This window comes from Propithecus coquereli, unplaced genomic scaffold (assembly GCF_000956105.1).
Source record: "Propithecus coquereli isolate 6110/MARCELLA unplaced genomic scaffold, Pcoq_1.0 Scaffold150, whole genome shotgun sequence".
Taxonomy (NCBI): domain Eukaryota; kingdom Metazoa; phylum Chordata; class Mammalia; order Primates; family Indriidae; genus Propithecus; species Propithecus coquereli.
Genome location: NW_012139414.1, coordinates 486,718 through 510,331, shown reverse-complemented (window position 1 = coordinate 510,331; position 23,614 = coordinate 486,718). Strand labels below are relative to the sequence as shown.

General features: G+C 43.6%; 1 protein-coding gene and 1 pseudogene across 2 annotated transcripts in view; one reads left to right on the top strand and one right to left on the bottom strand.

The window, feature by feature from the left end:
- Positions 1-23,614, bottom strand: part of STYXL1 (serine/threonine/tyrosine interacting-like 1) — a 69,648-nt gene that overhangs the window by 8,381 nt on the left and 37,653 nt on the right. Inside the window, exons 3-6 of the mRNA XM_012640281.1 lie at positions 16,510-16,571; positions 15,608-15,746; positions 11,156-11,301; positions 6,136-6,281 (exon numbers count right to left, since the gene is read on the bottom strand). Coding sequence (XP_012495735.1) covers positions 6,136-6,281; positions 11,156-11,301; positions 15,608-15,746; positions 16,510-16,571 — 493 coding nt within the window. The remainder of the gene's footprint in view (positions 1-6,135; positions 6,282-11,155; positions 11,302-15,607; positions 15,747-16,509; positions 16,572-23,614) is intronic.
- Positions 19,378-19,880, top strand: LOC105807030 (annotated as a pseudogene). The gene has a single exon (XR_001137308.1). The product of XR_001137308.1 is annotated as a 60S acidic ribosomal protein P1 pseudogene (transcript).

Below are 23,614 nucleotides of genomic sequence, written 5' to 3'. Positions count from 1 at the left end.
AGTTAAAACTATAAATTTTTAGAAGAAAATCTTTGTCAAAATTCAATTATCCATATATGCAAGACTCTGGGTGTGGGCTCTATTCTCCATTGCTTTATTTTTTTCTCCTTGTACCAGTATCACAATGCCTTTGCTTACTGCAGTTTTATTGTCTTGATATCTGGTCAAGCAAACCTTCCCATTTGTTACTCTTTGACACTTAGCTTTTTTTTTTTTTACCCCCTTGGCATTTCCATATAAACTTTAGTTACTGTATAAATTCCCACAAACCTACTGGAACTTTATTGGCATTACATTGAATCTATAGATTGACTGGGCAAGAATCAACATCTCTGCAAAATTAATTCTTCTAATCTACAACCATAGAACATCCCTCTATTTATTCAGGGAATCTTTAAAAACTCACAGTAATGCTTTTTATTTTTCGATGTAGAGATCTTACAGAGCTTTCATTACATATGCTAACATTTTTCCATCACAAAATATATCTTTGTAAAATTTCATTTTCTGCTCCTCATTCGTATTCAGAAAACAATTAATATTTGTATGCAGTATTGATATTGTATCTGGCAACCTTATTTATTAGTTCTAACAATTTATCTGCAGGTTTTTTGGCTTTTCTGTCTATACAATTATATTGTCTGTGAATAACGGAAGTCTTATTTTTTGTCCCCCTTTTGCTTTTTTAAAAAAAATTTCTTATTCCTGCCATATTTTGCCAGCTAGGACCTCCAGCACAACATTATATAGGAGTGGGAATAGTGGCGTCTTTGTCTTGTTTCAAATCTCAGAGGGAAAACTTTCAGCATTTCACCGTTAAGTGCGATGTTTGCTGTAAAGACTTTTTTAGATTTTTTTTATTAGATCAAGAAAGTTTCATTCCATTCCCAGTTTGCTAAAAGATTTTTTAAAATCATGAATGAATAGTGAATATTATCAAATGTTTTCACTGCATCTATGTAGCTAATCCTGGTTTTGCTCTGTGTTATTGATATGGTAAATTACATGGACTGATTTTTTCAGATGCTACAACAACCTTATGCCCTTGTAATAAACCCAATTTAGTCATCATATATTATCTTTTTCATATATCACTGTATTCAGTATGCTAATATTTCGTTTAGGATTTTTACATCTATGTTCATGAAGAAAATTAGTCTATAATTTACCCATATTATAATGTCTTTGTCAAATTATGAAATCACAGTTATACTGGCCTCATAAAACAAGTTGATAATTGTTCCTCTTTTTAATTCTCTAAAAAGAAAAAAAGCTTAACACTGCCTTTATTTTCTCCTTAAATCTTAGGTGAAATTCATCATGGAAGCTATCTAGTCCTGGAGTTTTCTCTATGGAAATTTATTAGTTATTGATAAACAAATAACTAATAAAGATGTCAAAAAATTTGATAATCAAATTTTTATTTTGTCTGATGTCAGTTTTGATAGGTAGTATTTTCTAATTTGTTCATTTCATCTAAATTCTATTTATCATGATAAAGTTTTCATAATAACATTTTATGATCTTTTTAATATCTGTAGGATATATAGAGTCCCCTTTTCCATATGGTAATTTGCGCCTTCTCTTTTTTGCCAAGGATTTATCAAATTTATTAGTTTTTTAAAGACTATTTTCATTTTCTTAATACTGTTTTATTGCTTCTGTTCCAATAATCTGCTCTTTTTCCTTCCTTCTTTATTGGATTTAATTTGCTATTCCTTTGGTAATTTCTTGAGATGAATGCTTACCTAGTTGATTTTTAGCCTTTTTAAATAGATGCATTTAAGGCTATAAAATTTCCCTCTACACACAACTTAGCTATATTCCACAAGTTTTGATATGTTGTATTTCCATTACCATGTAGTTGAAAATATTTCCTAATTTCCATTGTGACTACTTCTTTGATCCAAGGGCTTTTTATTCCATTTTCTTTTTTTTTTTTTTTAAGATGGTATCTGGCTATGTCACCCAGGCTAGAGTACAGTGATGTGATCATAATTCACTGCAGCCTCAAACTCCTGGGCTCAAGCCATCCTCCTGCCTCAGCCTCAGGAGTAGCTGGGATTACAGGCACGTGCCACTGTGCCCAGCTAGAATTTTTTTTTTTTTTTGAGACAGAGTCTTGCTGTGTCATCTGGGCTAGAGTGTCGTGGCATCAGCCTAGCTCACAGCAACCTCAACTCCTGAGCTCAAGCAATTCTCCTGTCTCAGCCTCCCAAGTAGCTGGGACTACAGGCACCCGCCACCACGTCCAGCTAATTTTTCTATTTTTGGTGGAGATGGGGTCTCGCTCTTGCTCAGGCTGGTCTTAAACACCTGAGCTCGAGCAATCCTTCCACCTCGGCCTCCCAGAGTGTTAGGATTACAGGCATGAGCCACCACACCTATTTCTTAATTTATAAATTTTCTAAGGATTTTCTAGTTATTTTTAATTATTGTTTTCTACATCAATTCCACAGTAGTTGAAGGCCAACTGTATATGATTTTAATCTCCTAAAATCCATGGAATCTTGCTTTATGGACCAGCATATTGTTAATTTTTATAAATATTCTATGTAAACTTAAAATATACATACATACGGATTCAGCAGCTGTAGGGTGCCATTTTCTGCATCATAGTGAGGATGATTTTTCTTTTCTAGTCTATTAATATGGGCAATTACAGTGACTGATTTTCTAATGTTAAACCAACCTTGCATTCCTAGAACAAATACATTTGATCATGAGATATTATCTTTTTTATATATTTTAGGATTCAATTTGCTAAAAATTTAGTTCAGAATTTTTGCACCTATGTTCATGAGGATATTGGTCTGTAATTTTCCCTTCTTGTAAAGTCTTTGTCAGATTTGGGTATTAGAGTAATAATGGCTTCTTAAAGGAATTGAAAAAGGTTCCCTCTTATTTTCTGGAAGAGTTTGTGTAGAACTGACAGCATTTCACCTGTGAAGGTATATGGACTGCAAAGTTTTCTTTGTGCAAAGGTTTTTAACTATGAATTCAATTTCTCTAATAGGTATAGGGCTATTCAGGCTGTCTTTATCTTTACATTTAAAGTACATTTTTTGTAGGCAGCCTACAACCTCTGCCTTTTAATTGGAGTATTTAGACTGCCCTGTGCTGTCTGTTGGCCACTGTCTAAAAACCCTTATCTCAGATGTTTTCTCTGAGTTATTTTGGTTGTTTAAGGTGGGATTGTAAATCTGGTCTCTATTATTCCATAATGACAAGAAATCTAAATTCTTCTCACTTCTTTTTTTTTTTTTTTTTTTTTTGAGACAGAGTCTCACTGTGTTGCCCGGGGTAGAGTGCCGTGGCCATCATCCTAGCTCACAGCAACCTCAAACTCCTGGGCTCAAGCGATCCTTCTGCCTCAGCCTCCCGAGTAGCTGGGACTACAGACATGCACCACCATGCCCGGCTAATTTTTTCTATATATTTTTAGTTGTCCGATTAATTTGTTTCTATTTTTAGTAGAGACGGGGTCTCACTCTTGCTCAGGCTGGTTTCGAACTCCTGAGCTCAAACAATCCGCCCGCCTCGGCCTCCCAGAGAGCTAGGATTACAGGCGTGAGCCACCGCGCCCGGCCCTCACTTATATTCTTGAACAACATATTCTCTGGGTATGAAATTGTGGGTTGGCAGTTATTCTCTTTTGGTGCTTTAAGATTGTATCAGTTATTTATTGCTGTATAACAACATACCCTAAAATTCTGTTGCTTAAAACAACATTTATTATTTAGCCATTTATATGGGTCAGGAATCTGGACGTGGCTTAGCTGGGTACCATTAGCTTAAAATCTCTCTGTGCTTACAGTCAAGCTCTTGGGCAGGTCTCCTCTGAAGGCTCAACTGGAGAAGGAGCTGCTTCCAAGCTAACTCACACAGCTATCATCAGGATTCAGTTCCCTGCAGCCTTTTTGACTGAGGGCCTCAGTTCCTCACTAGCTACTATCTGGAGGCCTCCCTCAGTTTCTTGCCACGTGAACCTCTCCATAGGGCAGCTCGTGACATGTTAGTTAACTTCCTTCAGAGTGAACAAGCAAGAGAGCAATACAGAAGCCAAAGTCTTTCTGTAACCTAATATCAGAAGTGATGTCCTATCACTTTCATTTTATGATATGCATTAGAGGCACATCAATAAGTCCAGCCCACATTTGACAGTGTGAATCTCAGGAGGTGGAGACTCACCTGAAAGGCTACCAACCACAAAGGTACATTCCATTTCCTTCTAGTTTCAATTATTTCTGTTGAGAAGTCAGCTGTCAGTCTGATTGTTGCTCCTTTGAAAGTAATCTGTCCTTTTTCTCTGCTGTTTTTAATATGTCCTTTCTTTGGTCTTCAGCAGTTGACTATGAGCCTAGATGTTATTTCCTTTAGATTTATCCTGCTTGGAGTTCATAAGGCTTGAATCTATGGCTTGGGGCACTTCATCAACTTTGGAAAACTCTCAGCCCTTATCTTTTCAGATATTAATTCTGGGGCTGGGTGCGGTGGCTCACGTCTGTAATCCTAGCACTCTGGGAGGCCGAGGCAGGAGGATTGCTCAAGGTCAGGAGTTTGAGACCAGCCTGAGCAAGAGCGAGACCCTGTCTCTACCAAAAATAGAAAAATTAGCTGGACATGGTGGTGCATGCCTGTAGTCCCAGCTACTGGGGAGGTGGAGGCAGAAGGATCACTTGAGCCCAGGAGTTTGAGGTTGCTGTGAGCTAGGCTGACACCACGGCACTCTAACCTGGGCAACAAGAGCAAGACTCTGTCTCCAAAAAATGATATTAATTCTGCCCCATTTTTTCTCTCCAGAATCAGCAGACACCCCTCATGAAAAAGGAACACCAAACTACTGGCCTCATGTCTCTAGTGTTTTTTCTTCTCTCAGCTATCAGCCATAAAATCTTCACTGTTTTGTCCACTCTCTGATACATAAGGCAGAAGAAAATCTTTGATCCAACTCTTCTAGTTGTTCTTTCTGGAAGGCTGGCCTGAATCACTTTGTCCTCATTCCTTACAAACTACTTAGGTCTCTATGTGAATTTTAATATCAAATTGTTTAGTTATAGACACATAACTTTTTGACTGAAATCTTTTTGAATCTATAGATTAACTCATAGAGAATTGAATCATCATAGCATTGGACTTACTATCAAGAAATTCTTTCCCATTGTCCATAACTTCTTTCATCTCCTTCCTTAAAATTTTGATTTTTTTGACATCGTCCCTATATAGTTCTTATTCAGTTTATTCTTAGAAATCTTATTGTTTCTTCTTTTGTAAATTGGATATTTTCTCTCTTATGGGTTGAGAATACCTTATCCAAAATGCTTATGACCAGAAGTGTTTCAAAATTTGAACTTTTTCATATTTCATAATATTTGCATCATACTTACTGATTGAACATCCATAATCTGAATATCCAAATTCTGAAATGTCCAATGAGCATTTATTGCCTTTGAGTGTCACATCAGTGCTCAAAAAGTTTCAGATTTTGGAGCATTTCAGATTTCAGATTTTCATATTAGGGATACTCGACTTGTACTGATTGTTGTTTTTATATCAACAAATCAAGCATTGATTTTTATACGGTATTTTTTGTTGCTAGATGCCTTACTGAATCCTCGTGTTATTTTCATAAATTCTCCCTGAGGTGAGTCTTTATTAGCTTCGATCAGGAGCTGGAAGTAGACAAGTATACAGTGCTGGGCCTTGGTGATCATGACTGGACACAGCTGGGAAAACAGAGGCTGACAAGCCAGGCTGGGCAGGGCTTTCCTGCTCACTGAACAAGGATGAATGGGCACGTGTCTGTCTGTCTCCCTGGTACCAGGGCAAATCTGAGGCATGGGGGGCATTTCTCCGAGGGCCTGAGAGAGGCAAAATCAGGTAAAACAGGACGCTACTTTCAGTGAAATGTAAAGGGCAAGTATGGGGTCTCAGTCAGGGGCAGAGGATGCCAGAGCCAGGCAGGAGACGGTCTGCAGGCCGGGAACAGGTGAAGGTCAGTGCTGACCTGCTCCAGTGTGTACTGACTTCTAAGAGCCCTTTGAACTCTACACACGCATGGCACTGGGAAACTTGTATAAATAAATGATACTTAACCTAAAAAAACAAAGAATCAATAGTATCTCCTTTACTTACAAAGGCCCCGTCTCCATGGAGACATTGACGTGTGCTCTTATTTTCAAATCCTTCTGAATTTTAGGGTCACAGGCTTGACTGAAATCGCCCACGAAGACCCTGCCTGGTATTATTTCCACGGGGTATGGCTGAAATGTGTCCAGTTCCTGAGGTGGGACAGAAGAAAGGCAGCTATAAGCAAATTCCCCAGGGAAGAGGGTTTTTTCTGTTTCTTGAAATGCGGCTCAGTGAACAAGCTTAAAAGGGCAATCCCGGGACAGGGAATGAGACTGAGATCCAGACTTTCAAAGAGACGGGCAGATAATGACTTGCACAAGTGGTCAGAGAGCTGGTGGTGACAAAAGGACCGAAACACAGAGCACAGTGTTGGGTCTCAGTACCGCCATCCGCTTCCTTCCAGGGCAGCCGGGTGCTCCTGGCCAGGTACACAAAGGTTGGAGTTGAGGACCCTGTGGCCCAGAACTGTGACAACCCTTCGTGTTTCCAGTTGGGGGTGGGGTGGATGGGGGGTGGACAGCCCTCTTATTACACTTGGAGGCCACCAGAACTTAAGCATCTCAAAAAAAACAACAATAAAACCTCTTCTGAGCAAAACCAAGCCCCCATCTCTACTAAAAATAGAAAAAATTAGCCAGGCGAGGTGGCGCATGCCTGTAGTCCCAGCTTCTCGGGAGGCTGAGGCAGGAAGATCGCTCGAGCCCAGGAGTGTGAGGTTGCTGTGAGTTATGATGACACCACTGCACTCCAGCAGGGGCGACAGAGCAAGACTGTCTCCAAAAACAAACAAACAAACAAAAGCACACAACTCTTCGCACAGAGCCTATTTGCCACTAGGAAATGAATTCTGAAGAAGGGTTGGAATGTGTAGGGAAGTAGAGGGAACAGGACAACCAATGAAATGGAAGCTTACTGAATCCCGGGCCCCAAATTATATGGTTTCTTTGAAAAAGAAACAGATAAAAGGATTATTTCTACAATTCCCAAAGTGTGTTCTAGGAAGCACTGGTCCCTCATAGCGCACTATGAAAAAAGGGTTTAGAGAACCAAGTACAGTCATCCTCTGTATCTGTGGGTTCCATGTCCATGGACTCAGCCAACCTCACGTCAGAAACATTCAGAAAAAAGTAGAAAGTTGCATCTATACTGAACATACACAGACATTTTTTTGTCATCATTTCCTAAATAATATGGTGTCACAACTGTTCACACAGCATTTACATTGCATTAGGTATTATAAGTAACCTAGAGATGATTTAAAGTACACAGGAGGATGTGTGTAGGATATATGCAAATACTGTAGCATTTTATACCAGAGAGAGCATCCGTGGATTTTGGTATCTGTGGGGGGTCCTCGAAACAACCCCCTGTGGACACTGAAGGGCAGCTATATGTCCAGGCAGCCGTAGCCATGTCCCCCCTCTCTGGAACGCGCAGTGTCTTAGCAATCAAAGGCCGGAAGGAGCCCCGTGGCAGAGAAACCTGCTCACTGTATGATCTGATGTCTCCCACAGGCTCCGACTATAGACCACTTTTCTCCATCGGTACTCCTTTGAATGACACAAGTCATTTCAAAGATCAAAACCAGCTCCAAAAATCCTCCAGCTCCAAGTCTGACTCAGAAGTGACATCTTAAATACCTCAGGCTACTTCACTGTCTGCATCGGTCCCTCAGAGCCACCAGGACTCAGCACGTCACACCTCCCCACCACGGGAACCGCCGCGAGCCCACATCCTTCCCAAGCCGCCGGCCTCAAAAACCTTTAGCAACGAGCAGCCACCAAGCCGAGCCCGTCCTCAGGCTGGTGGCACAGAGACGTACAACTCGATGCACAGGTCCACTGCTGGTGGACAGACATGGCCCGAAGCTGACCCCACAGGCTTGCTGGTGCTGAGTGAAATCCCCCTTTCAAGTTCCACTTAGAAAATCTTCCCAAAAACCCATGACAAATCTATCAACTTTCTTCCTGCTGCTTTGACACTAGCTTCCTTTTCTGTGGTTGTGCGGGTTTGGCTGGGAAGCGAGTGCGGCGTGGAGAAAACACACTGCGCTATGAAGAGCAAGTGCTTGGTAGTGTTAGGTATTACCAATGAACAGGCCCCAACTGAGCCCACCGTCTCCCCCAAATCACCTGCTCCTCCCCCACCCACTGCTCCCACCCCAGAGAACCACACCAGGGCCACCTGCCACCCACGCCTAAAACCAGGGCATCGCAGCATCCCAGTCTCACGTCCGGTCAGGGCCACCTCCTGAATATTTCCTGTCTCTGCTCTCTCCCCTCTCCATCCCTGCCTCCTAGCAGGGCTCCCCCAAATCCACTCGGCCCCACTGATCTGCTCCCCACACTGCAATCTGAGTTGATCTTTCTAATGTGAAATCCAACCACTCCACCCCGCAACCCAGCACTGCTAGGAGTGGGCTTCAAACACGTTTCCGTCGCAGAAAGAACCCCTTTCCTCAAAGGGAAGTGTCATTTAGGAAAGGCCACCTGTAAAACAGAGGAAATGTAGTCACTTGGTCTAAAGCAGAGGAGCAGTCTCAGAGCCCAAAAGCTGGGCCTCCATCTGCCCTCACGGAAGGAGCTCCATGGGGGGCAGTCAGGACACCCCGGCTTTGCAGTATTTAAGAACAGGCAATAGGAGGGAAGTGAAACTGTCATCCTTGTTCCTGAAGTTGGTGGCAAAGGTCCCACAGCAGGGAGAGACGAATGCTAGGTACCTACATTCTAAAGAAAGCCACGAACAAGTAGAGCTATGATGACTCACCCCACCCAGCCCTCATACCTGCCACCAGCCACAACCCACCCCCCCGTCCCGGTCTGCATAACACCAGGGGAACGATGAGGGGAAAGTCACATGAGGGGTGCAAACTGTGTCAAACTGACCGCACTGTCCGTTTGAGATAGGTACAGTTCATCGTATGTCAATTACACCTTACTAAAGCTCCAGCAACGAGGTGCAGGGGATGGTAGGGAGTTAGGAAAGTGTAAGGTTTGCCGAGAAGAAATCAATCTCCTCACACCCTGCAAAGCCATTAAGGGGTGCTCCTCCAGGAGTGAGGAGGAGGAGGGCCTGGCAGGACGGGGAGAGCTGAAATCCACAGTGCTGTGCTCTCATGGAGGAAGGGGAGGAAGTCCTTGGAGAGCTTCACATGTATCATGCCCTGGATTTGGGAACATGTGTGACCTCAGACCCACATCCCCGCCTTATCACCCAGGACCATCCTGGGATTCAGGGGAAAGAGTGTCGAGGGGGTGGTCGTGGGCTGCCAAGAGAAGGGCAGGGAGTTGGAGTTGAGGGGACTCCTGGCGGGGGTTGAAGGGAGGCACAGCTGGCACTTGCTGGGACATCCTCTGCCGCAGAAGGGTCCAGGGTGAGGCGGAGCCAGGCCCCAAGGAACCAGCAGCAGAAGCCACTAGCAGCTCACAGACCCAGACTGGGCCAGAGAGAAGAGGCGCTTCCCCAGCACTAACACGCAGCCCGTCACACAGAGAGGCCCCATTCTGGGCCCCAGCGCCCAAGGGCTAGGCCCAAAGAGGGGCAGAAAGGAGCTGTCCTTAAAGCTACTCCCACCTCTCCTCATCCTGAGGCCCCCAGCAAACCCGAAGGCTGCTCAGCTCTGGGGGAAGGAAGAGATTCAGATTGAGATTGGAATATTAAACTGCCCAGCTTGTACTTAGATTGTTTTCATTTCCTTTATTTAAAATTATGTCAAAAATATGCACAAAATTAGAAAAAATAGTACAATAAACCCCTCTATCCACCACCCAGCTTCAAACATTATCAACTCACGGCCAATTTTGTTTCATCTACACCCCCACCGAGTCCCTGCCCTACCCTGGATTATTTCAAAGGAAATTCCGTACATCATAGCACTTCACCCACAAATATCTCATTCTGTATCTCTAAAAGATAGGGACTTGCACTTTTTAAAAATAAGCATAATAATGTCATCACAATCTTTAAAAAGTAACCATTCCTTATACTATATATGACTTAGATTGAAGTTTACTGAAAGTTAACTGAAAGTGGCCAGAACGTATGGAATCTGCTCAAGATGTTGCTAAGGGCAGGAATGAAAGCACAGCTGCAGGCAACTTAGAACAAATTAGAACAAAATGAAACCACTTTGTGTTTACATTCCATTGTGCTTCAGACTCTTCAGTAAACCAGATACATTCCTCTAACACAATGTCCTCTAGGAAGCTGTTTTTTTTTTTTTTTTTTTTTTTTTGGAGACAAGGTCTCACTCCGTCACCTGGGCTAGAGTGGAGTGGTGTCGTCATAGGTAACTGCAACCTCAAACTCCTGGGATCAAGCCATCCTCCTGCCTCAGCCTCCTAAGTAGCTGGGACCATAGGCACGCCACCACGCCCAGCTAATTTTTCTATTTTTTGTAGAAACAGAGTCTCCCTATGTTGCCCAGCCTTGTCTCAAACTTTGGCCTCAAGCAGTCCTCCTGCCTCACAGCCTCCCAAAGTGCTTACAGGCATGAGCCACGGCACCCAGTCTTGGCTCTTGCCTTACTCACCTGTACCTGGCTCTCTTGCTCACATCCTCATCCTCAGCTTTGGCTCCTGGAAGCCAAGCACCCCTCCTCTGGGTTCCAGACACCTGGTGCAGCCCTCAGCCATAGCCCATGTTCCAGCCATCGCCTTCCCAATAGACAAGGAGCTCCTCCCAGGTAGGGACTCTTGTCTTGCCCTTTTTTGTATCCCCTGGATCCAGACAGCCAAGAATGGAGAGGGGGTCTGAGCCTGTCTGACTGTGAGTATAGCCCACCATCCAAAGCTCCCCTGGGGGTGCCTTGCCCTCTGAACAGGCCCTGTCTCTGGCCTTGGCATTAACCTGACAGCTATGAATTCATCATGAAGAACTGGGCCCCTGGGTGCCCTGCATTCATTTGTGCAACCCAGTCTTCTCCGTGTCCCCTGGGTCCTTTCCATGCCCTGTGTCCCCCACCCCTGGGTCCCCAGGCCTGTGCTCCCATCTGAGCCCACCTGTGCTCAGCAACCCACCTTACCTGGGGCATCCAGATGATCTTCTGGGTCCGTAAGAAGTGATACAGGGCCGAGAAGCGCTCGTAGCCCCCTTTCAGGATATAGACAGGGTGGTGGGTGAGGTGGGTCAGGATCTTGCCATACTCAATGGCAGCGCCAGGCGCCATCTCTAAAAGAGAAGACCAAAGAGATGAATGTCCGCTGCGTACTCACTGTTTGTCTAGGGCTGGGGTGGGTGGTCACTTTCTTCTGAAAAGCAATTATTTAAGAAGCTGAAGCAAGCATACATAGAGATGGCTGTTACAATGAAAATTCCAAAAGCAACTTACCACCAAGTTTATTGTTCTCCTGTAAGTTCTGAGATACACACACACACACCCCATATGCATGCCATGTGTTGTATACCACACAATTCACCCATTTAAAGTGTACGATTCAATGGTTTTTAGTGTATTCAGAGTAGTGCAACCATTACCACAATCAATTTTAGAACATTTTATCATCCCCAAAAGAGACCCCGTACTGGTCAGCAGTCACTTCTCAACTTCCCCTCAAACTCCCAGCTCTAGTTAACCACTAATTTCTATGGATTTGCCTATTCTGGGCATCTCATTACTGTATGATATTTTGTATCTGGCTTCTATCACCATAATCTCTTCACTATTTATCGATGTTGCAGCCTGTATCAGCGTGTCATCCCTTCGTACGGCTGAATAATATCCCATTGCGGACAGACCACATCCTGTTCCGTTGCTGTATCTGTTGATACTTTTTGGTTACTATGAATAATGCTGCCGTGAATGTTCACGTACAAGTTTTTGGTGCATGTGTTTTCATTTCTTTTGGGTATATACCCTAACCTTTTGAAGGAACATGAAACTGTTTTCCACACTGGCTGCACCACTTCACATCCTGCTCAGCTGGGCGTGAAGGTTCCATTTTCTCCACGTTCTCACTAACACGTATTACCTGCCTTTTTGATTATGGCCATCCTGGTGGGTATAAAGTGATATCTCATTGTGGTTTCGACATCAATTTAATCTTAAAGGCCTCCATTGATCTGCAGAATGACTATTAGACTGTATGCAAATTAGATATGTGACAGGAAGTTTGCATAATTAAGGCTAAGCCAAGACATGCAGAGGATGTGGCCCAGAAAGAGAAATACCGTGCAGCAGGATTGGGAGAGCCAGCTATGAGCAGAAAGGGAAGGGCAGGGACTCTGACTTCTATATAGAATTTTGTTCAGGGAGACAAGGACAGTTCCAGCAGGAGCTGCTTGGGACATAAGTGGCCTGGGACCTGTCTGAGTGAGTGCATTCGGAGGAAGAGTCTGGAGTCTGTAGCCAGGCTTGGAGGGAACAGGAGCAGGACCCAGAGGGCCAGCCTGGCTCAGAAATCAGAGAATCAGGCCAACAGGTTTCACGGCACCTGCCATATCCCTTGCAAGCAAGAGACTGGCAGGTCAGAGGGACTAGGGGAGCTGGGGAGGGAGTCCCAGGCCACACTGCTGCTGCCTTCAGGCCAGACAGCTGCTTCCCCACCACTGTCACAAGATCCACTGGAGTTGTATTCACAATCAAGGATGATAGTCAGTGCCAGAGGAATGCCAGCTTCCAGGGGACAATCAGGACAATCGGGTAGCCAAGCTACCCTGCCACAGAGATCCAGAGGAGGTCAGGTTCTGCTTTCTTCGAACAAGAGGTCCATGCTCGGGGAGCGGGGAGCTTTAAGTTAAATTATAATGAGTTCTTAGCCAGCCAATTGTCATGAAAGTCAGGCTCTGCTAAGAGAGGGGAAAAGAAATCCCCAAATTCCCAAAGCTTCCCCTCACTCATCAAGAGCCTGGCTTGGGGGTCTGTAATACATTTTGTTTCTTGCAAGCAAGGATGATTTAACATAAGAGAAATTTTTCTCATCAAAGAAGGAATATGTTTGGACAGAAAGTCCCAGAGGTCAGGACCAGGGAAGACACTGGGTGGCTTCCCACGAGGAATTCTGAGGAATTCAGGTGGGTGGTTAGCCTAAGGCAGAGGCTGAGGAGAGATTCAGCAAGGCCCAGAGATGGGCAGCTGGGCAGGAAGCCCAGGTGCAGCAGCTGGGCAGGTGTGCACAGGGCTGAGCTCCCCTGAGCAGCCGCTGTGCACTGCTAGGGGCAGAAAAGCTCGCAACTTCCACCAGCCATGGGCATTTCAGCTGCAGACACAGCAAGGACAGAGGCTCATGGCCAAAGCCACACAGGCTGTGCTACACCTGACCCGGGGGCCAGCAGGAAAGAACACCTTGCACCCGCTCCTAGGACGTAACTCAGAAGGTACTGAGGCGGCATGTGTTTAACGATGGAAGAAGAAGGGGGTGGCAAGAGAAGCCCTGAGATGGTCTCGTACCCTTGAAGACTTCGCATTTACTGAAAAATGCCATTTTAAACAAGAAAATTTGCCTTCAGTGGACAAGCCAGCTGTGTGGTCGTGGTTTCCCAAGTGAAGATGGGGGCCCCATAGCACAGGAGGTCATTTATGGAACAGAAGGGGGATCATCTTTGCTGAGCACCGTTTCCTAGGGTTTCAGGGTCCAGCCTACAATCCTAGGATCGCAGACCAGCGCCCAGCAGGATGAGCTTGGGGAAGAAGGGACAGTTTCCTGGCCAAGGACCTCCTGGGAAGAAAGTCTGGAAAGCTGGTTTTATTAAAGGTAGAAGCTTAGCGCCACCCAATGGCAGGCGTGTGAGTGCCCAGCCTCTGGAACTGCACCCACACATGCTAATTAGCTATTGAGTTGCAGGAAGAGGAGCCCCCCAAACCAATGGCCACGGGTGGTCAGCCCAAAACCAGGGACTGTATGGAGAACACAGCAGAGTGTCAGGGTTCAGGGGAACACACTGGAACTGGCCACATTTGAACCTGGGTTTGAATCCTGGTCTCTCCAACTTCTAGCAATGGTGGCTTAAGAATGCCCACACATTCTTTCAAAGGCCTCCCTTTGAAAGGTCGAGGCTAACTGCCCTCTCCATGAGGGTGGGCTGGACTTAATGACCTGATTCTGAAATAGGATGTGGCGGAGGTGACATTGAGTCCCAAGACTGGGCCAGAAAGGCACATGGCTTCCCTGTTGTTCTCTTCTCTCTCGGGTCATTCACTCTGGGGGAACCAGCTGCCACATGTGGGGCCATTCAAGCTGTCCCATGAAGAGGTCCACGTGTGAGGAACTGAGGCCTCCTGGCTATAGCCAGGTGAGTGAGTCCTCTTGGATGCAGGCCACCTGGCCCAAACCTTCAGGTGACAGCAGCCCAGGCTCACATTTGACTACAAGCTAAGGAGAAACCCTGTGTCTGAACCTCCCAGCTGAGCTGCTCCTGAATTCTGGGCCCACAGCAACAGAGAGATATTACTGTTAGTTGTTTGCAGCTGCTGAGTTTTGGTATGATTTGTTACACAGCAATAGATAAGTAATTCCCTAGGTGTGAGATCCTGGGTGAGTTACTTCACCTTTCTGGGCCCCAGGTTCCTCCCATCTCTAAAATGGGGGCAATGTTACGTGTTAGACAATTCACCATGGCCTCTCACACTTCTGCATGTCCAAGGAACAAAGAAAGGCACTGGCTGCCTTTGTTCCAAACTAGATTTTCAAGATATTTATATAACAGTCATGAAACATAGAGTTTTTCCTTCTTTTCTGCCCATTATAGAAGACCCAGGCCCCCTAAGTTCTGGGTTCTTCTCCTATAATGCAACTTGCTGTGTACATAAGTGTCACCTGGCCCTCTTCTTGTCAGCCTATGAGAATTGGGGCTTGAGTCCAAGCGTGGTGGCTCATCCCTGTAATCCTAGCACTTTGGGAGGCCAAGGTGGGAGAATCACTTGAGGCCAAGAGTTTGAGACCAGGCTGGGCAACACAGATAGCCCATCTCTAGAAAAAGTGTTAATAGAAAAAATTAGCCAGGCATAGTGGCATGCACCTGTAGTCCCAGCTACTTGGGAGGCTGAGGCAGGAGGATCGCGCTTGAGCTCAGGAGTTTGAGGTTGCATGAGGTGGCAGTGAGCTATGATCACACCACTGTACTCTACTCTAGCCTGGGCAACAGAGCAAGACTTTGTCTCAAAAACAAACAAACAAACAAAAAAAAAAACAAAAGAGAGAACTGGGGCTTGGAGAATGAGTGCAAGAAAATAATGACATTCTGGCTAGTTCTGTTGCTCTGAATAATAGAGTCCTTTGTCTCTGACCCAGGAATCTTGTGTCTCTGTCAGTATTTTGTGTCTCTGCTACAGTATGAAACTGTAGCAGGCTCACCTGTTCTCTTGCAAAGAGGATAAGATCTCAGTCCCCTCATAGCTCATGACATTACTATCCCAGTAAGGTTGTTCTACAGATTGCATGAAGAGACCTGGGTGAAACACCTGGCCTCATGGCTCCTAGCATGTGGCAAAAGCATTCAGTAACTGTTAACTATTACTCTTGCTGTTGTAAAAACCCACCTTGACCAGCATCATCAGAGTCGTCGTCATTGTTGTCTTTTGAGGACACCTCCATGTTGCTGGTATTGTTATCGTACACCACACAGTACTTCACACACTCCAGATCCACGGACTGCGGGATAACATATTCATTCCCCTTCTAAGGAAACCACAGGAGACGCCCATGAGTGGTGGGTTCAGATGAGCAAGTATTCCCTTCACAGCAGTGCTGGGAAGAGCCAGGACTGCGCTCTTCTGACTACGCACGCAGGCATGGAAACGGGGGTGGACCTGAGAGTCTTAAATTCCAGCATCTTCTACACTTACTTCCCCCTCAGAAAAGCTGCCTGCAGCTGACTGGACCAGAGATAAGTGCCTGGCCAAGAACAGCTGGTCTGCTGACTGCCCACAGCCTATTAGGGGTCCTGGCATCAGAGCGACTGTGGCCAGCTGAATTAGTAACAGCCTCTCTCGTGGGACACTGGGGGCTGAGTCCACAAACCCCCACAAAGGGGCAGTGAGCAGCAGGCCTGGATAAGCACAGGTCAGGAGCAGGCAGACAGGAGGTGGCAGACTGTAAGATCAAACCTAAGTTCTGTGAGAGTAGGGATTTTTGTCCTTTTTCAAGTCATTGATGTATCCCCACTTTCTAGAAAGTATCTGGCACACAGTGGGCCATAAACATGGTTAAATGAATGAATGGGCAAACAGAAGCCAGGAGGTAGAGAGAAGTTAGTGAGTGGCAGTCAGGGAGTGGCTTAGTCACTGTAACAATGGATTCCAAGGGCAAGAACAACAGATGCCAACTGCTAAGGCCATGAGGTCACCTAGGGAGGGGATGTGATCTCACCATACTAGAACCTCCCATTCTTTCCCACTCCTGCAAGGGGGCCAGCCTGCCCCATACTGACCCAACCATATACCTTTTTCACTCGAAGGGCTGTAATCACATGGCCTTCATCATACTCCCGTTTGGAACGAACGTCTGGAAAGGAAAAGTATTTAAGAACTATATTTGCGAAGGGACACATGACCAAATTACTTACAGTACTTACATCATCATCAACTATTTGTTTGGCAGTTAGGTGATAGTTACTGTCAGGGCAAAACTTGAGCTGTGTGGTTCACTACTCCAGGCTGCCTACAACATGACTCCCCTGCCCCATCATACCCACACCCACACATCCCTTAAGGAGAGTGAGACTTTGTATCTCTGATTTAGGAGGAGTTTTCTATCTGAACTAAAATAAAACCTTAAGTCCCCCCAACTGATTGAACAGACCCCCCTCTTGGCCAAGGGGACCCCAGAAATACCCTAAAGCTGAGTTGCTGGCCATAAGAAGGGAGGTCAGACATGCCTTGTCATGCCCCCTTCCCTTCTTGGAGATATCCTTTATAATTCATTAACAGGCCTAAGGCTATATAAGACAAACCACACCTGCGGGTAGGTTATCAATTTACCTAACAGATTAGTTGAGTTTGGGTATATGTCCAGTGGCTTATCTCTGATTAACAGACTTCCTTATCTTAAAATGGTCCAAGCCTTTAGAGGAAACTTTATTTCTTTAACAAATTACAAATCAGAGAACCTTTAAACCCACCTATAACCTGTAATGCCCTGCTTTGGGATGTCCTGCCTTTTCAGGCCAAACCAATGTACACCTCCCATGTATTGATTTATGACTTTGCATGTACTTTCTGTCTCTCTGAAATGTATAAAACCAAACTAATCCAACCACGGTGAGACCACTTGCTCAAGGCTTCTTGGGCATGTCTCTCTGGGCAATGGTCGCACATATTTGGCCCAGAATAAACCTCTTTAAATTATTTTACAGAGTTTGGGTTCTTCTCCATTGACATCTATGAGGTCTAAAAGGGGAGGGAGGGGGGAAATTAAAGCCAAAGTTGAAATCAAAGCTAAATACTCCACTGAAATTTAGACCCAAACTCAGACCCCAGAACCTAAGATCTGAGGTTCTAATGCCCATGCTAGGACAGAAGACAAAGTGTTGATGTTCTTTAAAGTTGGGGGGAACATGGAAGAGGAACTGAGCCTTAGGCATAAATCCTAAAACCTAAAAGATCTCTGACCTATTTATGAAAAGGACCGAACTATTTCTTTCTACCCACCAGTCCGAGGTAGAAAGTTAAAAAAAAAAAAAAAAAGTCACCCACAAGAAACAAACCAGGCCTGTTTTGTGTATAGAAACTGGTTTAGTACCATTGAAATTTGAGGAGCTTTGTTAGGAACAATCACAAAATCTTTCTGTAGGGACACTTTCATAATTCCCACGGAAAGATGAATTCACAAACAAAAATTTAAAAATACATGAAGTATGGAGAGGCAAAAAAAAAAACAAACCCAGAACAGCCAAATCCATATTGCAGGAAAAGAAAGAAGTCAGAAGACTGACACTACCCAACTTCAAGCAAGTAACTTTACCCAACTGTAAAGTAACTGTAACCTAGACAGTGTGGTATTGACAAAAGAATAGACAAATAGATCAATGGAACAGGCTAGAGAGCCCAGAAATATACCTACACAAATACAGTCAACTGATCTTTGACAAAGGAGCAAAGGCAATACAATGAAGAAAAGATAGTCTCTTTAACAAATGGTGCTAGAAAAACTGGACATTTGCATGCAAACAAAAATAATCTAGGCACAGACTTTATACCCTTCACAAAAATTAACTCAGAAGGGAACATAGACCTAAATGTAAAATGCAAATCAACAAAACTCCTAGAAGATAACATAGGAGACAGTCTAGATGACCTTGGGGTTGGCAATGACTTTTTGGATACACACCAAAGGTATGATCTGTGGAAAAAAAATAATTGATAAGGTGGACTTTGTTAAAATTTAAAATGTCTGCTCTGCAAAAGACACTGTCAAGAGAACAAGAAGATGAGCCACAGACTGGGAAAAAATATTTGCAAAAGGCATATATGATAAAGGTCTGTTATCCAAAATATACAAAGAACTCTTAAAATCCAACAGTAAGAAAACAACTAATTAAAAAATGGGCAAAAGATATGAACAAACACCTCACCAGAGAAGATATATAGATAGCAAATAATCATATGAAAATATGCTCAACATCATGTTATTAGGGAATTGCAAATTAAAACAATAATGAGCACCACTACACACCTATTAGAATGGCCAAAATCCAAAACAACCGTGAATTAAAATAAAATCTTAAGTCCCCCAGCCAACTGAAAGGACCCCTTCTTGGCCAAGGGGACCCCAGAAAAACTTTAAAGCCGAGTTGCTGGCCATGAGGAGAAGGGAGGTCAGACATACCTGGTCGTATCCCCTCCCTTTTGGAGTTACTCTTTGTAACAATAAGATACTAAATCATTAAGACGCCTAAGGCCATGCAAGGCAAAGGTTAAACCACACCTGCAGGCCGTCAATGTCTCTGATTAACAAACTTCTTTATCTTAAATACATTCCCAGCCTTTAGGTAAAGTTTCATTTCTTTAACCAATTACAAATCAAAGAATCTTTAAACTCACTTACTATAATCTGTAAGCACCTCCCCCATGTTCCACCTTTTCAGGCCAAACCAATATACACCTTCCATGTGTTGATTTATGATTTTACATGTAATTCCTGAATGTATAAAACCAAACTGTAACCTGTCTACCTCACGCATTTTCTCAAGACCTTTTGAGCACGTTTACCCAAGCTGTCATCACACACGCTCAGCTCAGAATAAACTTCTTTAAATTATTTTGACAGAGTTTGGGTTTTTTTGTTTTCAAAAAAATTCTCCCCTGCCCTTTCCTCAGCTGCCGCCAAGGTGCTCAGTCCTTCCGAGGAAGCTAAGGCTGCGTTGGGGTGAGGCCCTCACTTCATCCGACGACTAGCACCGCGCCCGGCAGCGCCTGCCCCGTACTCGCCCACGCCATGGCCTCCGTCTCCAAGCTCGCCTGCATCGACTCGGCACTCATTCTGCACGACGATGAGGTGACCGTCACGGAGGATAAGATCAATGCCCTTATAAAAGCAGCTGGTGTAAATGTCGAACCTTTCTGGCCTGGCTTGTTTGCAAAGGCCCTGGCCAATGTCAACATCGGGAGCCTCATCTGCAATGTAGGGGCTGGTGGACCTGCTCCAGCAGCTGGTGCTGCACCAGCAGGAGGTCCTGCCCCCTCCACTGCTGCTGCCCCAGCTGAGAAGAAAGTGGAAGCAAAGAAAGAAGAATCTGAGGAGTCTGATGATGACATGGGCTTTGGTCTTTTTGACTAAATCTCTTTTGTAACATGTTCAATAAAAGTTTGAACTCTTAAAAAAAAAAAATTCTCCCCTGCTCCCACCCTCTCCAAGGGTTTGTTCCCCCACCCCCCCACCCCCGTTAACACACTGACAACAGCAAATGCTGACAAGGACGTAGAATAAGGGGAATTCTCACTCATTGCTAGTGGGAATGAAAATGGTACAGCCACTTTGGAGGACAATTTGGCAGTTTATAACAAAATTATAAATACCAAGGAGCAAGATTACCAGCAATCATTCGCCTTGGTATTTATCGAAGTGAACTGAAAACTAGTGCCTATAGAAAAACTTGCACACAGATATTTATAGAGCTCTATTCATAATTGCCAAAACTTGTAATCAACCAAGGCATCCTTCAGTAGATGAATGAATGAATAAACTGTGGTACATCCAGACAATGGAATATTATTCAGTTCTAAAAAGAAAAGGGCTATCAGTCCATGAAAAGACACGGAGGAACCTTAAATCCATATTACTAAATGGAAGCTGCCTAACTGAAAAGGCTGCGCACTGTGTGATTCCAACTACATGACATTCCTAAAAAGGTACAACTGTGGAGACAGTAAAAAGATCAGTGGTTACCGGGGATTAGGAGGGACAGGGGATGAACAGGCAGAGCACAGATTTTTAGGGCAGTGAAATTGCTTTGTATGATACTGTAATGATGGATACATGTCATTACACATTTGTCAAAACCCATAGAATGTGCAACACCAAGAGTGAACCCTAACGTAAACTATGAACTTCGGGTGATAATGATGTGTCAATGTAGGTTCTTTGACTGTAACGAATATACCACTCTGGAGGGGATGTTGGGAGTGGGGGAGGCTGTGCATAGAGGAACATGGGAACTCTCTGTACTGGCCACTCGATTTCACTGTGAGCATAAAACAGCTCTGAAAAATAAAGTCTCCTTGTAAAATTCCTTTTTTTTTTTTTTTTTTTTAAGAGATGGGGTCTCACTATGTAACCCAGGCTGGACTCAAACTCCTGGGCTCAAGTGATTCTCCCACCACAGCCTCCCAGTTAGCTGGAACTACAGGTGCATGCCACCACACCTGGCTACAGTCTATTTTTTAAAAAGGCCTAAGAAAGCACTAACCATAAAAGAAAATATTGATAAATGTATTAACATTTTGTTTTCATCAGATGCAACATTAAGTAAAATGGTAAGCCATAGAATGAGATAAAATACTTGTAACACAAATAACAAAAGACTTGTACCCAGAATTCACAAAGAATTAACAAATCGGGGGGGGGGGGACAGGGTATGGTGGGCAAACTTCAGACATCCGAATGGAAAAAGCCTTATAAAAGAAATCCAAATGGCCAATAAGCACGTAAAAAGGTGCTTAATCTCATGGATAGTCAGGGAAATACAAATTAAAAGCACAATAAAATATACCACTACATACCCACTAGAAAGCCAAAAATTAAAAAGCCAGATAATACTAGGTGCTGGTAAGGATATAGGCAATGGATATTTCTCACTCACTGCTGACAAGAGGGTAAACTGGTATAATGACTATGGAAAAGAGTGTGGTGTCTAGCAAAGGAGAAGATACACATACCCTATGACCCAACTCCTAGGTATACACCTTAGAGAAACGCATGCATATGAACATCTGGAGACAGGTATAAGCATGCAGCAACATATTTGTAGGTGACAAAATTGAAACAACCCCAATGCCCATCAATATTAAATGGATAAATGGATAAATACTAGAATGATAAATATATTGAGGTATATTCATATAATGGAATATACTATTTAGCAAAAAAAATGAACTACAGTATAGCAATACAATAACATGAGTGAATCTTAATACAATCTTGAGCAAAAGACAACAGATACATGGGCTCGCACAATGGCTCACGCCTGCAATCCTAGCAATTTGGGAGGCTGAGGCAGGAAGATTGCTTGAGGTCAGGAGTTCAAGATCAGCCTGAGCAGGAGTGAGATCCCCATCTTTACAAAAATAGAAAAATTAACTGGGTATGGTATCGCATGCCTATAGTTCCAGCTACTTGGGAGGGTGAGGCAGGAGGATCACTTGACCCCAGGAGTTGGAGGTTGCAGTGAGCTGTGATGATACCGCTGTACTCTAGCCCAGGTGGCAGAGAGAGACCTTGTCTCAAAGAAAAAAAAAAGAAAGAAAGAAAAAGAGAGAAGACAGATACAACCAAGAACATGGTCTGTATGGTTCAAATATAGGTGACACTAAGTAGTGTACTGTAAGCTAACTTCACTCATTAATATAGATGCAAAAATCTGAAATAAATAGTAAGCCAAGTCTAACAATGTACCCAGAAAACAATATACCATGGTCTAGCAGGGATGATGTAATAGAAAATCACACTGAAATATTGGTGTGGATGCGGAGAGATGGGAACACTCATGCACTGCTGGTGGGACTGCAAACTAGTGCAACCTCTGTGGAAAGCAATATGGAGATACCTCAAAGAGCTACAAGTAGAGCTACCTACCATTTGATCCAGCAATCCCATTACTGGGTATCTACCCAAAAGAACAAAAGACACTCTATGAAAAAGACACCTGCACCTGAATGTTCATAGCAGCACAATTCACAATTGCAAAGATGTGGAAACAACCCAAGTGCCCATCAATACATGGGTGGATTAATACAATGTGGTATATGTATACCATGGAGTACTATTCAGATATAAGAAACAATGGTGATATAGCACCTCTTGTATTCTCCTGGATAGAGCTGGAACTCATTCTACTAAGTGAAGTATCCCAAGAATGGAAAAACAAGTACCACATGTACTCACCATCAAATTGGTATTAACTGATCAACACATAAGCGCACATATAAGAATAACATTTATCGGGTGTCAGGCAGGTGGGGGGGGAGGAGGCGATGGGTATATGCATACATAACGAGTGTGATGCACATCATCTGGGGGACGGACACACTTGAAGCTCTGACTTGGGAGGGGAGGGGAGGTAAGGGCAACATACGTAACCTAAACATCTGTATCCCCATAATATGCTGAAATTAAAAAAAAAAAAAAAAAGAAAATCGCACTGAGATAGTAAAGGAGAAAAATGTACCTGCATTTCATTTGATGCAGAACAACTTTAATTCTATCATGAAAAAAAGTCTTAGTAAGTTAGGAATATAAGGTAGTTTCCTTAACCTTATGGGTATCTTACCAAATATCTACAGCAATAATATTGATTGGTAAAATGGGAAATGAAACAAAATGCTATCACTGTTCTTCTTTAACACTGTACTGAAGGGTAAAGGCCACAGCAATGTAATGAGATAAGAAAAAAATAAAGCATATAAGAATTGAAAAAGAAATGAAATTATCAAGTAGACAATATGATTGTCTATATAGAAAACCCAAGAGAATCACAATTAGTATCAGTAGGAGAGTGCATCAAGGTTGATAGATGTTATACAATATCAATATATTTTTAAAAATCAGTAATAGCTAGTAAAAGGGGAGGAAACAAAGATGTTTCAAAAGAGAAAAAGCCTTATAGTAATGCCCCAATGAGCCAAGTGACAAACAGAACTTTCAAATCAGGAATGTAGACTAAGAGGAACATACATGTTGGAAATAATTCAGAAAAAACTTGTAAAACTGAGAAAAGCCAATAGAAGATGGAAGCTGAAATCTGATCCTTAAATGATCTTGTGATCTATGAGGAATCTGTGATACAAAGAAAAGGAAGGTAGAGAACAAATCCAAAATCAGTCAAGAAGTGC